This window comes from Scyliorhinus canicula, chromosome 10 (assembly GCF_902713615.1).
Source record: "Scyliorhinus canicula chromosome 10, sScyCan1.1, whole genome shotgun sequence".
Taxonomy (NCBI): domain Eukaryota; kingdom Metazoa; phylum Chordata; class Chondrichthyes; order Carcharhiniformes; family Scyliorhinidae; genus Scyliorhinus; species Scyliorhinus canicula.
In genome coordinates, this window is record NC_052155.1 from 153,495,218 (window position 1) to 153,508,024 (window position 12,807).

The 12,807-nt window shown below is 43.8% G+C and overlaps 1 protein-coding gene across 1 annotated transcript in view; it reads right to left on the bottom strand.

Moving 5' to 3' along the window:
* LOC119972721 (cyclin-dependent kinase 13-like) overlaps positions 1-11,052 on the bottom strand; it is a 96,771-nt gene extending 85,719 nt beyond the window's left edge. Inside the window, 2 exon segments of the mRNA XM_038809933.1 lie at positions 7,069-7,707; positions 9,789-11,052. Coding sequence (XP_038665861.1) covers positions 7,069-7,707; positions 9,789-10,801 — 1,652 coding nt within the window. The 5' untranslated portion in view covers positions 10,802-11,052.
* Between the last annotated feature and the right edge of the window lie 1,755 nt (positions 11,053-12,807).

The window sequence follows — 12,807 nt, forward strand, 5'->3', positions numbered from 1 at the left end:
AATTAATTACGTCTGTCCTGGATGAAAACAAGAAAGCCCAACTTCACATAATGTACACAGAAAAGCATAATAACTGAGAGAAAAGATGGTGTGATTGGCAATTTCAGACAGCACAAATGTCAGGGACCAACTACCTTAACCAAATCTCCAAGAAACAGAAGGCTTTGGGGACAAAGATTTGGGAAAAGATGATATCCAAATAAAATGTCATTTCATTAGAATCTTTATTCAACATTTGCAGTTCTTCCACTCCAACCCCACCACTCCCTCCCACCAAGGAACTTAGGCTAACACTCTCCCACTTTGAGGAGGATAGATGGAACTGCTCAAAAGATGCCAGAATCTGCTGGGCCATAGTCTGCAGCAATTTGAAATGTAGCCAGCAGCGTATTTTCTATTTCTAAAGCTATTTCAACAAGCCGAGAGTTTTGTCAGATGCTTGGAGACTAAAATCTTTGAAAATAGGACCAGCTCCTTCGGTCTGTCAGTATACATGCTCAGAGCCATCAAGATTCTATCCAGGATGGCTGGACTGCCTCAGCATGTGGAACAATTCAAATTCTGCTTCAACAACACCCAACAACCAATATCAAGCAGCATGGTCTATACGAAGTTCCCCAAACAGAATCTCGAACCAAAACATGATACATATCTGGCTTCTTCAACTCAAATTATTCCAATCCAAATTAAAAACTATAAGCGGTGTCTCACAATATAGCTCATATGGGGTGCACGGATAACGACAATAAAGGACTTCACAATTACAAGGACATAAAAATAATTAACCTAATCTCTTAACCCACCGCACTAGAGAACACAAAAGTATCACAGAACCAAATGACTTATGAGAGAAATTGAAGCATTTCACCCGACATCGGTCATCAGCAAATTACTTTTAGTTTTTATTAAGTAATAAGATACACAGAACTGCTTAAAAAGTGCCAGAATCTGCTGGGCCATGCTCTGCAGCAATGTGAAATGTAGATGTCAGTCTCTGCTCAAAGCTATTCCTACAATCTAAAGCATTTAATCAGACGCTTGGAGACTAAAACATTTGAAAATAGGACCAGCTCCTTAGGCCTCCCAGTGTGCACACTCCGTCATCAAGATTCTATCCAAAAGGTTGGACATCCTCAGTCTGTGGAACAAATCAACTTCAGTTTCAACAGCCACAAGACTACTTAATATTAAACAACATGGTCCACACAAAGTTGCCAACATAGCATAACAAAAGATACATAGAAATGGCAGTTAGTAAACTCTACTCAAAGTTACACACTGCTGTACATTATTTCCCAGACTTCGAATATGTTCATCTGCTTATGCTGTAGAATTTCCTGCATAGTGCTGTGCATGAGTAGGCTAAACAGCAACAGCTGGTGGAATGAGACAAAGCCCATTAGACATGACTTGCAACAGCCAGAATCCAGGGCACAACGAGGGCTCAGGGTGGCAGAAAAAGTAGTCCAGCAGTGAACAGGGTGCAATAAAGAGAGCTGTTGAGATAGTATTAGCAAGCACAAACCAGAACTGGAAGTAGTTGGCTGGAACATACATCACTAACGCAAACGGTGGGAGAAACCACACATGCACCGGTAGATATCGGGGAAGACAAGTGTGCCTGTTCCTGTCACCTGGCCAATCAGCATCCGGGATTAGACTTTCCCTTTACTTATGCAACTTTCCTTACTCACATTGCCAACATTTTCTGTTTTTACTTCAATACATGATGGTTCATGTAGCTTTTCATTATTTACTGGCAATTATAAAGGTTGAGTGTTTTCCAGAAAGTAGTCTACAAAATCAAACTGGGTGTAGTCTATCAGGTGAGACGTTAAGCTCTGTCTGCACTCTCCGGTGCACGCAAAAGACTTGATAGTGCCATTTTGAAGGGCCCCAGTCAATACTCATCACTCGACAAACATCACTAAGACAGTAAATTAACTGCCATATTTCCTACACTATAGTGGTTCCATTTTAGTGTTACTTTATTGGCTGCAAATCACTTTTTACATACATTTACATAGTATATTTCAGCACCTCAGTAAGTCCTCCTTTGAATAAATGAGAGCCCCAACATAGCAGGTACAAGTAATCTTGTGGCGCAGTGGTAGTGTCCCTACCTCTCAGCCAGAAGCTCCTGGTTCGAGGCTTGATGGCCAAGGAAGGTGCATTCCTAACACGGCCAACAGGTCGAGTATAAACTTGCAAAATCCTTCCAACACGCCAATGGCAGAGAGTACGAGCGGGGAAGGCCCCTGGTCAGCTATGCTTGGTGGTGAGTGGCACCCCTAAAAGCAATAAGCGTCTGACGACAGACTAGCGAACTGTTCCAGGTTAAAAAAAAACTCACTATGGAATCACATGAATGTTTGCCTTGTGCCTTAAGACCATCAGACATTAGAGCAGAATTAGGCCACTCGGCCCATTGAGTGTGCTCTGCCATTCAATCATGGCTGATGTTTCTCATCACCATTCTCCTGCCTTCTCCCCATAACCCCTTTTAATCAAGAACCTATCTACCTCTGTATTAAAGACAGTCAGTGATTTGGCCTCGACAGCCATTTTGCAAAGAGTTCCGCAGTTTCACCACCCTCTGGCTGAAGAAATTCCTCCTCATCTCTATTATAAGGATTGTCCCTTCAGTCTGAGTCTGTGCCCTCTGGTTCTAGTTTTTCCTACTAGTGGAAACATCCTCTCCACATCCACTCTGTCTAGGCATCTCAGTATCCTGTAAGTTTCAATAGCATTGTCCCCTCATCCTTCTGAACTCCCAACGAGTACAGACCCAGACTCCTCAACCACTCCTCATGTGGCAAGCTCTTCATTCTTTAGATACGGGGCCCAAAACTGCTCACAATACTCCAAACAGGGTTTGACCAGAGCCTTATGCAGCCTCAAAACAATATCCCTGCTCTTGTATTCTAGTCCTCTTGACATGAATGCTAACATTGCATTTGCCTTCCTAACTGCCGACTGAACCTGCACGTTAATCGTAAGAGAATCTTGAACTAGGATTCCCAAGTCCCTTTTTGATTCTGATTTCCAAAGCCTATTCCAATTTAGAAAATAGTTGATGCTTCCATTCTTCCTACCAAAGTGCACAACCTCACACCTTTCCACAATATATTCTATCTGCCACTTCATTGTCCACTCTCCTAGCCTGTCCACATCCTTCTGCAGCTCCCCTGCTTCCTCAATGCTACCTGTCCATCTGCACATCTTTGTCTCATCTGCAAACTTAGCAACAGTGCCCTCAGTTCCTTCTTCCAGATTGTTAATGTATGTCGTGAAAACTGACCCCTGAGGCACACCACTAGTCACCAGCTGCCATCCTGAAAAAGATGATCTAATCCCCACTCTCTGCCTTCTGCCAATGTTCTATCCATGCTAGTATCTTACCCTCAACACCATGGGTTCTTAACTTATTTAACAGACTCTTATACTGCACACTGTCAACGGCCTTCTGGAAATCTAAATAGATAACGTCCTCTGGCTCTCCTTTGTCTAACTTCCTTGCTACCTCCTCAAAGAACTCCCAATAGATTTATCAGACATAACCTCCCCTTGACAAAGCCGTGCTGACTCAATCCTATTTTGTCATGCATTTTCAAGTACTTCCGAATCTCATCTTTAATAATGGACTCTAAAATCTTACCAATAATTGAAGTCAGGCTAACCCACCTGTAATTCCCCGTCTTCTGCCTCCCTCCCTTCTTAAACTTGTGTTACATTTGTCATTTTCCATCCTCTGGGACCGGACCCTCCCTGCCTCCAGATGATCCTGAAAGATCATCACCAATGCCTCCTCAATCCCCTCAGCCATGTCCTTTAGATAAGAGAAACAACAACAACCAACATAAAATAATTCACTAGGCCAGTATGGCCTCGTGAGAGGTAGGCTGGTCCCTTGTCCTTGCAGAATATAACGCCTAGCCAATTGAGTTTTACATGAAAATGTTACCTTTCTTGTCATTTTTCTACTGTTACATGATCAGAGTGCTAAGGCAGAGAAATGGCTAATATTAATGGCTATTATTATGCCACGAGATATGAAAAATGAGACTATCAGACTTGTGTAAAATGTTTCAACTCAGCAAAATGAGTTGAAAATGAAAATCGCTTATTGTCACGAGTAGGCTTCAATTAAGTTACTGTGAAAAACCCCTAGTCGTCACATTCCGGCGCCTGTTCGGGGGGGCTGGTACGGGAATCGAACCGTGCTGCTGGCCTGCTTTAAAAGCCAGTGATTTAGCCTGGTGAGCTAAACCAGTTTCGCGGGAAAAGGATGAACAGCAACTTGCGAATCTGAACTCTTCGCCGATAACACGGTGTTGAAAGAGCAAAAAAAAAGTCTCTCCAAGGGCAACTGATGCTTGCATAGTAGAGAATTGTTTATAGGAGCTAAAACATTATAAAAAGGAGTTTCCGAGATTTCAACAGCAGTAACCCCGGGAATCAACATTCATGGAGAGTAGACCTGGGTTTGGAACTGGAGAAGAAAGACAAACCCTCCAGAGCGGGCCTGGCCAGTTCTATCGGGTTATATTTTGAATTCAGGTTGAGAGTCTTGAAATTTATGTAACTGTTCAAATAAGCACATAACTAAAGCCTTGAGTTAAATAAAGTTGTATTAAATAAAGTTTGTATCGAGTATAATCCAAATTCCGACTGATTTATCTGTTTCGTCAGTTACAGCCCGTAGAGGTGACAACATGTTTTTGTGGAATTCAACTTCACAGCGGGTGATCTGGATTTATAGCCAGAATCTCTGCTTCTATCCCAGTACTGTATGCTATATGCTATGACTATGATGTTGGCAACCATCTTCTACAATCTGGGGGATAGAGAACATGACAGTGGACAGTGCAAACCACTTTCTTACTGCTATATTGCCTGTTGACATAAAATAAAGAGCTCCAGCATGTGCAAGGCAGTCAACAATGCAGGTCGAATTATTTATAAACACAATTTTGGTGCAATAAGTTTTAACCAGACTGAGGAACACGAGAACAGAAGCACCTAAAGCCTGCTCCGCCATTCAATGAGATCATGGCTGATCTGCAGCTAAATGGCTGAACTCTAAATAACCATCTTTGTCCAATATCCCTTAATATCTTTAATTAGCAAAGCTCTACCAATCACAAGATGTAAAATTTACAATTGGTGAAGTACCAATTGCCACTCATAGAAGAGGGTCCCACATTTCTACCATTGTGTGTCTCTCAAACTGCTTCTTAATTTCACTTCTGAAATGTCGGGCTCTTTGTAGAGTGTGCTTAGGATATTTTAGTGACCTATTTATATTGACCACAAAGCATCTTTGGATCTCTGCTATTTCTAGTTTTTCACCATTTAGAAAGTATTCTGGTTTCTCGTTTTAGGTGGATGATTTCACATTTGGCTACATTGAAATGTATTTCCCAGTTTCCCTTTCAACTAATGTATTAATATATTTTTATAATGTTATGCTTCCATCTAGACAGACTACATTGCTATTTATCTTGGTCAGTGACGAGCTTGGATATGTGGTTTTCTATCTGTCAGCTTGGTTGCTCTTCAAAATGTTCAATCAGCTTCATCAGGCATGACCTGCAATTTACAAATCCATGCTAACACTGATCAGGTCATTCATTAAACCTTTCCTTCATTACAGGCACTTGTAATTTTCTGGCAATTTACACTAGACTAACTTGGCTCTGGTTCCCCTCTCTCACCTTTATTAAATAGTGGAATGCAGTGCACAAATTTTGAAAAGAATAGTTCTTGAAATCAAGTGAACTTTGGAAAATAGAACATCTGCCATGTTCTCACTTACTTCTTTTAAAACCTTAGAATGGAAACCATCTGATTCTGGGGATTTGGGGCAGTGCCATTAGTTTCTACATCTGTGATTTTGCATGTATTCATTTTGTTAAGTCCCATCCTTATTATTTTAACATTAATTTCCATAGGACATTCACCAGGTTCCCTCCACTGCAAATACTGAAACAAAATAATTATTCAACATTCAAACCTGACCCAAGCACACATGTTTCTGTCTCACCTGTCAAAGCACCAAGAAACCCTCAAGTAATGGCTTACCTTATTGAGCAACAGCTTACTCCATTTGGTATAATTCACTTTCCTAAGTCAGGTTTGCGGCTTCGGGTTTCACTCCAGAATTATTTTTACATATTCCTGGGATGTGACAGTCGCTGACTAGGCCTGTATTTATTAATCATACACAACTGCCCTGAGAAGGCAAATGTAGCAGTTTTGTTTTTAAAAACTGAATCCAAATTTCCAATCTGTCATGGTGGAACGTGAACTCATGTTCTGGACTACTCATCCAGTAACAAAACCACTGCACTATTACATTTTAAAAGAATAATCTAGCTTAATGGAGTGCAGCACTCCATTTCGGATCAAATGCTGAACCAAACCCCCACATACCCTCTCAGTTAGGTATAAAAAATCCATGGCATGATTGGAAGAATAGGAAGTTTTCTTGTATCCTGGTCAACATTTATTCCGCAACCAACATCACTGAAACCAATCAACTGATCATTTATTTCAATGCTGTTGTTGCAATTGAGGTCAGAATACAGTTTACACAATTTCACTTCAGAAGTCAATCATTGGACCTGGAGCACTTCATAAAGTTGAATATAAAAAAGTTGCCCTATAAATGCAATCGAAGGCCTGCACTTTTAAAGAACGATTGACTATGGTCAAAACAAATGCATTTGCAAATAGAAATGCGAGATAATGGCAGCACACTGGCACAGTGGTTAGCACTGCTACCTTACGATACCAAGGACCCGGGTTCGATCCCGGCCCCGGGTCACTGTCCGTGTGGAGTTTGCACATTCTCCCCGTGTCTGCACGGGTCTCACCCCCACAACCCAAAACTGTGCAGGGTGGGTGGATTGGCCATGCGAAATTGCCCCTTAATTGGAAAAATTTAAAGAAAGAAAAGTGAGAATAAAATTCAGAAAGCAATAAGTTTCAAAAGCTAATCAACTCTTCATCACTTCCTGTCCCAACTCTTATGAACGTTTCACCAAGTTATACAGCAACTCTCACCTGCTCACATCTTCATGCTCCTCCTTGGTCAACACTGGGAGCGGAGGTAATGGTGGCAGCGTTGCTATTTGTAGAGTTATGTTCTTTTCTTTCTCCTTTGCAGCTTCACTTGCCACAGCTTGCTTGAGCTTCTCTTTTGATATAATTGACTCCACTTTCACAGTTGGGATTTTGGGAACTTTTGCCCCCGAGTTTGTCTGTGCTGCCTCTTTTTTTTCCACATTCGAGTCAAAGTCTATTTTTACCTCCTGAGTAATCACCTTGGCTTTCAGTTTCTCATTTTTAACTATTGCCTGGATTCCAGTGTCTAATGGGGAAACTGTTAGTCGCTCAGTTTTGAGCTTATTTATCTCTCTTATATCCTTTGTTTGAGATGCATGTGTTGTCGTTGAACTAGCATTGCTACTTGCTTTGGCAGTAGTTGCATTAAGTGCATTAGAGGCTTTCGCATTATTTTTAGCGGCCTCAAAAGCTCTTGCTTTTTTGTGCTTACTCAGCTCAGCTGCAAGACTAGTTTTATAAGTTAAACTGTTTGGTGAAATGCTTGACTGACGACTGCGAGACCTTGACACGCGGTGCTTGCTGCGAGATCTTGAGCGTCTAGAATAATATGGACTTCTACTCCGTGACTTAGGCCTCCTGAAAGTGCAAATCATGGAATCAATAAAAACCCAAATATTAGACCTAATATACAAATCATTTAATTTGAATGCAAAGTCTGAACCAATTAATGTATGTAAATGTCATATATTAATAAATAACTAAAATTTGCATTATTTGCCTTCAGCAGAGGTATTGAAACTGCAGGCTCAGTTTTTGGTTTACTCTACATCATGCAGCTCCTGAAGAAACCTGGACATTCCTGCGCTAGCATATAACAAGGAGAATAATGAATGCACTCTCCATAATATGAGCTCTCAGGTTACTCACTTGTTAAGATCTATGTAGGGCTACACACTTTTCACAGAATGTTGGCCAAATATCAGAGGTTAAACACAAACTTTGAAATATAACAAATTAAAGCCAGAGAAAGCATGTAGAGTTTGTTTGGTCTTCGCACCATAGGTTCAATTTGAGCAACATGAGAGCTGGAAAGATAACATACACAATGTTACTCAAGATAACCCAATCAGCTGATATGCAAGCCCACTTTTCACTGCTAACAGAACACGGGTGAATCCAAACAATAGTTCGTGGGTTACTCTGAAACCCCAGCAATCCCGATCTCCATGCACAGGCCCTATTAGGTTCTTGTGTTTCTTTCTTACATTTTAGTCCTGTCCAAATTTTGTGGGTCAGGATATTTCAAATGGATTTTCTTCCTCAGCATTGTTGACTTATAAATCCCAATTCAGAGCACCAAAACACATTTGTATTAGCAACTTGAGATTTTTGCAATTAATGACAAACACTACAAGTCCCTAAGGCTCCATTGTTCCAATGAAGACAAAGAGCTCTGACACCACTGCCACAGACAAATCATAAATACAAAGCAGAGTTTTTTTTAACTAACAACAGTATAAGCAACTTGGGAGGGTTTGATTGTTAAAGAAACAGTTGCTTAAAAAGTCACTAAACTGGACAACTACAACCAGCTACTGAAATCTGTCATACAATACCATGAGGGGCAGAACAATGCTCAAACAAGAAACAACACTTATGTTAAGACTCATTCTTACTTAGATCCTCACATTCTACACAGACTTCCAGTAACTTTGTAGAATGTTAAACTTCCACAAATTATTACAAAATCTGTCATCAAAACATACATTGTCAGCCTAACAAACAAGAATGTAATACTTTAACTACAGTGCTTTAGTTCCCAAAGTATTTTAAAATTAACACAAACAAAACCATTTGATTGCACATTAGCAAAATGCCTGCTGAAATATCACAGTACTTCGTAGTGTCACACCCATTAGAGGATCTTTTGCTGCCACCACTAAGAACTGGTAGAGAATTAAAGCACATCCAGAATGGCAAACGACAAAACAAGGCCGTGATTTCACAAGAGGGTACTGTAAGTCACTTATTTTTCTCTCTCTAACATACACAAAAACCGCAAGTGTGCAAACATCATTAATAATATGAAGATCATGTTTGAGACATTCATTTGCAAATTTGTTCCTTCACAAAGAATATGCATACCCTTCAAGACCTTCAGGACATTAGCAGATCAATTCGTTTTATACAACCCAAGCCAACACTACATAACTTTCCCCTTTTAGATATCAAAACAATTTGAAACTATAATTATTCTGCTACAAACTTTAAAAACATACTTTATAAAATGTGCAAACAATATATAACATACTGGACATGTTTTATATAAATAAAATTATCTTTCTGACGGTTATGTGATATTAGCTACTCAGCATCCACAATGTAATGTATGGCAGAAGTATTTGACATAAATTAGGTATGTATAAACAGTGTAATACGTGTATTGTTTATTTCAGGCTTTAAAGTATATTTCATGTATGGATACATTGTTGTTCGGACTGCAATATTTGATATAAACTTGAAACTTTATAGCATGTTTCATGAACGAATGCAAATATTTCAGGTCTCTTGGTAAATATTATATCCCAAGATTTATGGTACATTTGATGCATGAAAAATGTATTATTTCAGGTTAATTTTCGATCTCTTTGTAGAAATGTAATGACATTATAAGGATGTTAGTACTTGGGACGTTCACAGACTGACAGCTGCCTTACCTAAGCTCCGGGCTCCGGCTAAAGGGGCTGGATGAGCGTCGCCGGCTGCTGCTGGAGTAAGGAGCGGGGGACAGGCCGCCATACTCGTAGGGACTGAGGTGCCGGGAGAAGCTGGGCGAGCGGCGGCGGGAAGAAGCAGAGTACGGGCTGGGAGAACGGCCGGTGTAGCTGGGGTGTAAGGCCGGCTCCCGCGAGCTGTACAGCGGCTTGAAAGAGAAGAGGGGCGGCGGGGGGCTGCGACCGTACAGCTCGAAGGTGGCGGGCCTGCTGGGGCTGTGGCTGGAGCCGGCTCCGAAAGCCTGTGGGTAGCAGGACAGGGCCGTCCCGTACGGGCTGGGCTCCCGGTAAGGCGAACTGCGGGTCCCAGGTGAGGCCGAGGTGCGGTAGGCCCGCGGAGCCTCCCAGTCGGCCTCCCGGTAGGCCCGCGGCGGGGGTTCCCTGTAAGCCGCGGGCGTCTCTTTGTCACTGCGGTGCGAAGCACGGCCTCCTCGGGCCTCCTTGTCGCCCTGGGCCGGCTGCTCTGCCGGCGCTTTGTTCCGGCTCCGGCTCTTATTCTTGGCCTTGCCGTCGGCCCGGGACCGGGAGCTCTCTTTGCCCCTGTCCCGTCTCCGCCTCTCCTTGTCCCGGGCGCGCTCGGGCCGGCGCCCGGCGGAAGACGCGGGGCTGAAGCCGAAATTCTCTGACTGCGAGCTCACGTCGTCGTACTCGACCAGGCCACGCAGCGAGAGCGGGATGGCGGAGGGGCCCGAGGTCGAGCAGGCGGCGGCCGCCGCGGCGGTGACCGGGTATTTGCCGTCCCTCCGCTGGGCCCGGCTCTCAGCTGAGCGCTTCCTGCGGTTTTTCCTGCGCCGCGAACTCGAGGGAGGACGCGGAGGAGCGGCTGCGGTGGTGGTGGCGGCGGCCGTTGCGCAGCGGCCTTTCTCCCGGGCCTGAGCCGGGCCGCTCTCACTCTGGCGTCTCCTCCCGCTGGGGCTGCGACCCCGGCTCCCGCCGCGCGTATCCGAACTCGGCATTGAGTTCCGCGACTCCCCGGTGCCGCTCACTCCATCCGATCGGGGCCGCCGCACATTCCACTCTTCAGGCCCGGGGTCGTGGTGAAGGAGACAGGGGGTTGGGGGCGGTGCAAGGCTGTGATTTTAGGGCTGGGCCTGTGCCTCGGACCGACACCTGGAGTCGTCGCTTCGCTGTTGTCGGTCTCGGGGACGCCGCCGCCTTTCGCACTAACAGCGTCTGCTCATCCGGGCCCCGCGGCGCGCGCAACACTCGCCGCTTCTGCGCCGACTCACAAAATGGCCGCCTCCCTGAGACAGCCAGCAACTGAGGCTGACCTCCCGGATTTACTTCCGGGCTACTGCGCATGCCTGTTCCCTCTGACATATAGGTGGGTGGTTGTGAGGGGACTTGGAGTTGTTGTTTTTGCCTTGGGCTCCACTTCTGAAAATGGATCGCACAAAGTTCAGGGAGGATTCTGCTTTTTAGTAGAATTATATCAATGTTGCTCTACCCTAAGGGTGTCAGGGTAGCACAGTTGCTTCACAACACCAGGGTCCCAGGTTTGATTCCCACTTGAATCACTGTCTTGCGGTGGATTTCCACTGGGTGCTTCGGTTTCCTCCCACAGTCCAAAGATGTGCACGTCAGGTGGATTGCCCATGCTAAATTGCCCTTCGAGTCCAAAAAATGATTAACCCATGTTGCAGTTGTACAAAACTCTAGTACGGCCGCATTTGGAGTATTGCGTACAGTTCTGGTCGCCTCATTATAGGAAGGACGTGGAAGCTTTGGAACGGGTGCAGAGGAGATTTACCAGGATGTTGCCTGGTATGGAGGGAAAATCTTATGAGGAAAGGCTGATGGACTTGAGGTTGTTTTCGTTAGAGAGAAGGTTAAGAGGTGACTTAATAGAGGCATACAAAATGATCAGAGGGTTAGATAGGGTGGACAGCGAGAGCCTTCTCCCGCGGATGGAGGTGGCTAGCATGAGGGGACATAGCCTTAAATTGAGGGGTAATAGATATAGGACAGAGGTCAGAGGTGGGTTTTTTACGCAAAGAATGGTGAGGCCGTAGAATGCCCTACCTGCAACAGTAGTGAACTCGCCAACATTGAGGGCATTTAAAAGTTTACTGGATAAGCATATGGATGATAAGGGCATAGTGTAGGTTAGATGGCCTTTAGTTTTTTCCATGTCGGTGCAACATCGAGGGCCGAAGGGCCTGTACTGCGCTGTATCGTTCTATGTTCTAACCCAGTAATCACACCTACAGGGATAGGGTGGAGGTGTGGGCTGAGGTAGGGTGCCCTTTTCAAGGGCTGATGCAGACTCAATGGGCCAAATGGTCTTGTGCACTGTAAATTCTATGATGATTCCGAGCAGGGTATAGCACAACTGGTCGATGGCTGCTTATACTTCACACCAGCTACAAACTGGCTCAAATCAAGGATTCATCATTTGTAACCAACATCAGCAATCGTGTTAAACTTGTTTTCTGCTTTGAGTTTTGCATTCTTGAATGCTCTCTGCAGTTACAGGTGCTAACTCTCCTCCTGGAATCGAGTGTTAAAAGATTAATCCCGAAGCACCTGCAAGGAGAAAGAGGCCCAATTTCCCCCAAATCCTGACTATTCTCAGTTGCCAATGATATTCTGTGGAACCTTGACTTCAGCACTGTTGATCACATCTTCCACTAATAATGCCTTCCAACTGTCATCCAGCAAACACTCAGCTCCATCTTAAATTGTAAGTCGACAAGCTCCAGCAATAGCTTTTTTCCTTTGCACGATGACCTTTCCTAAGACAAATCTATTCTTAGCTTCCTCCTATTCTTAATCTATATACTGCCCCTCATGAAATCATTCAAAAACAAATTTAGTTAGGTGCACTGAAGAAAGGCAGCTCTGCCTCACTGTAACCTCTGTCATATGCAGTACCAATAGAAGTGGAAAAGGTAAAGGTAGTATATGGTATGAAAACTGAAAGTCAGAATTTTATTCGATAGGGTTGGTTATGCTGTCACAC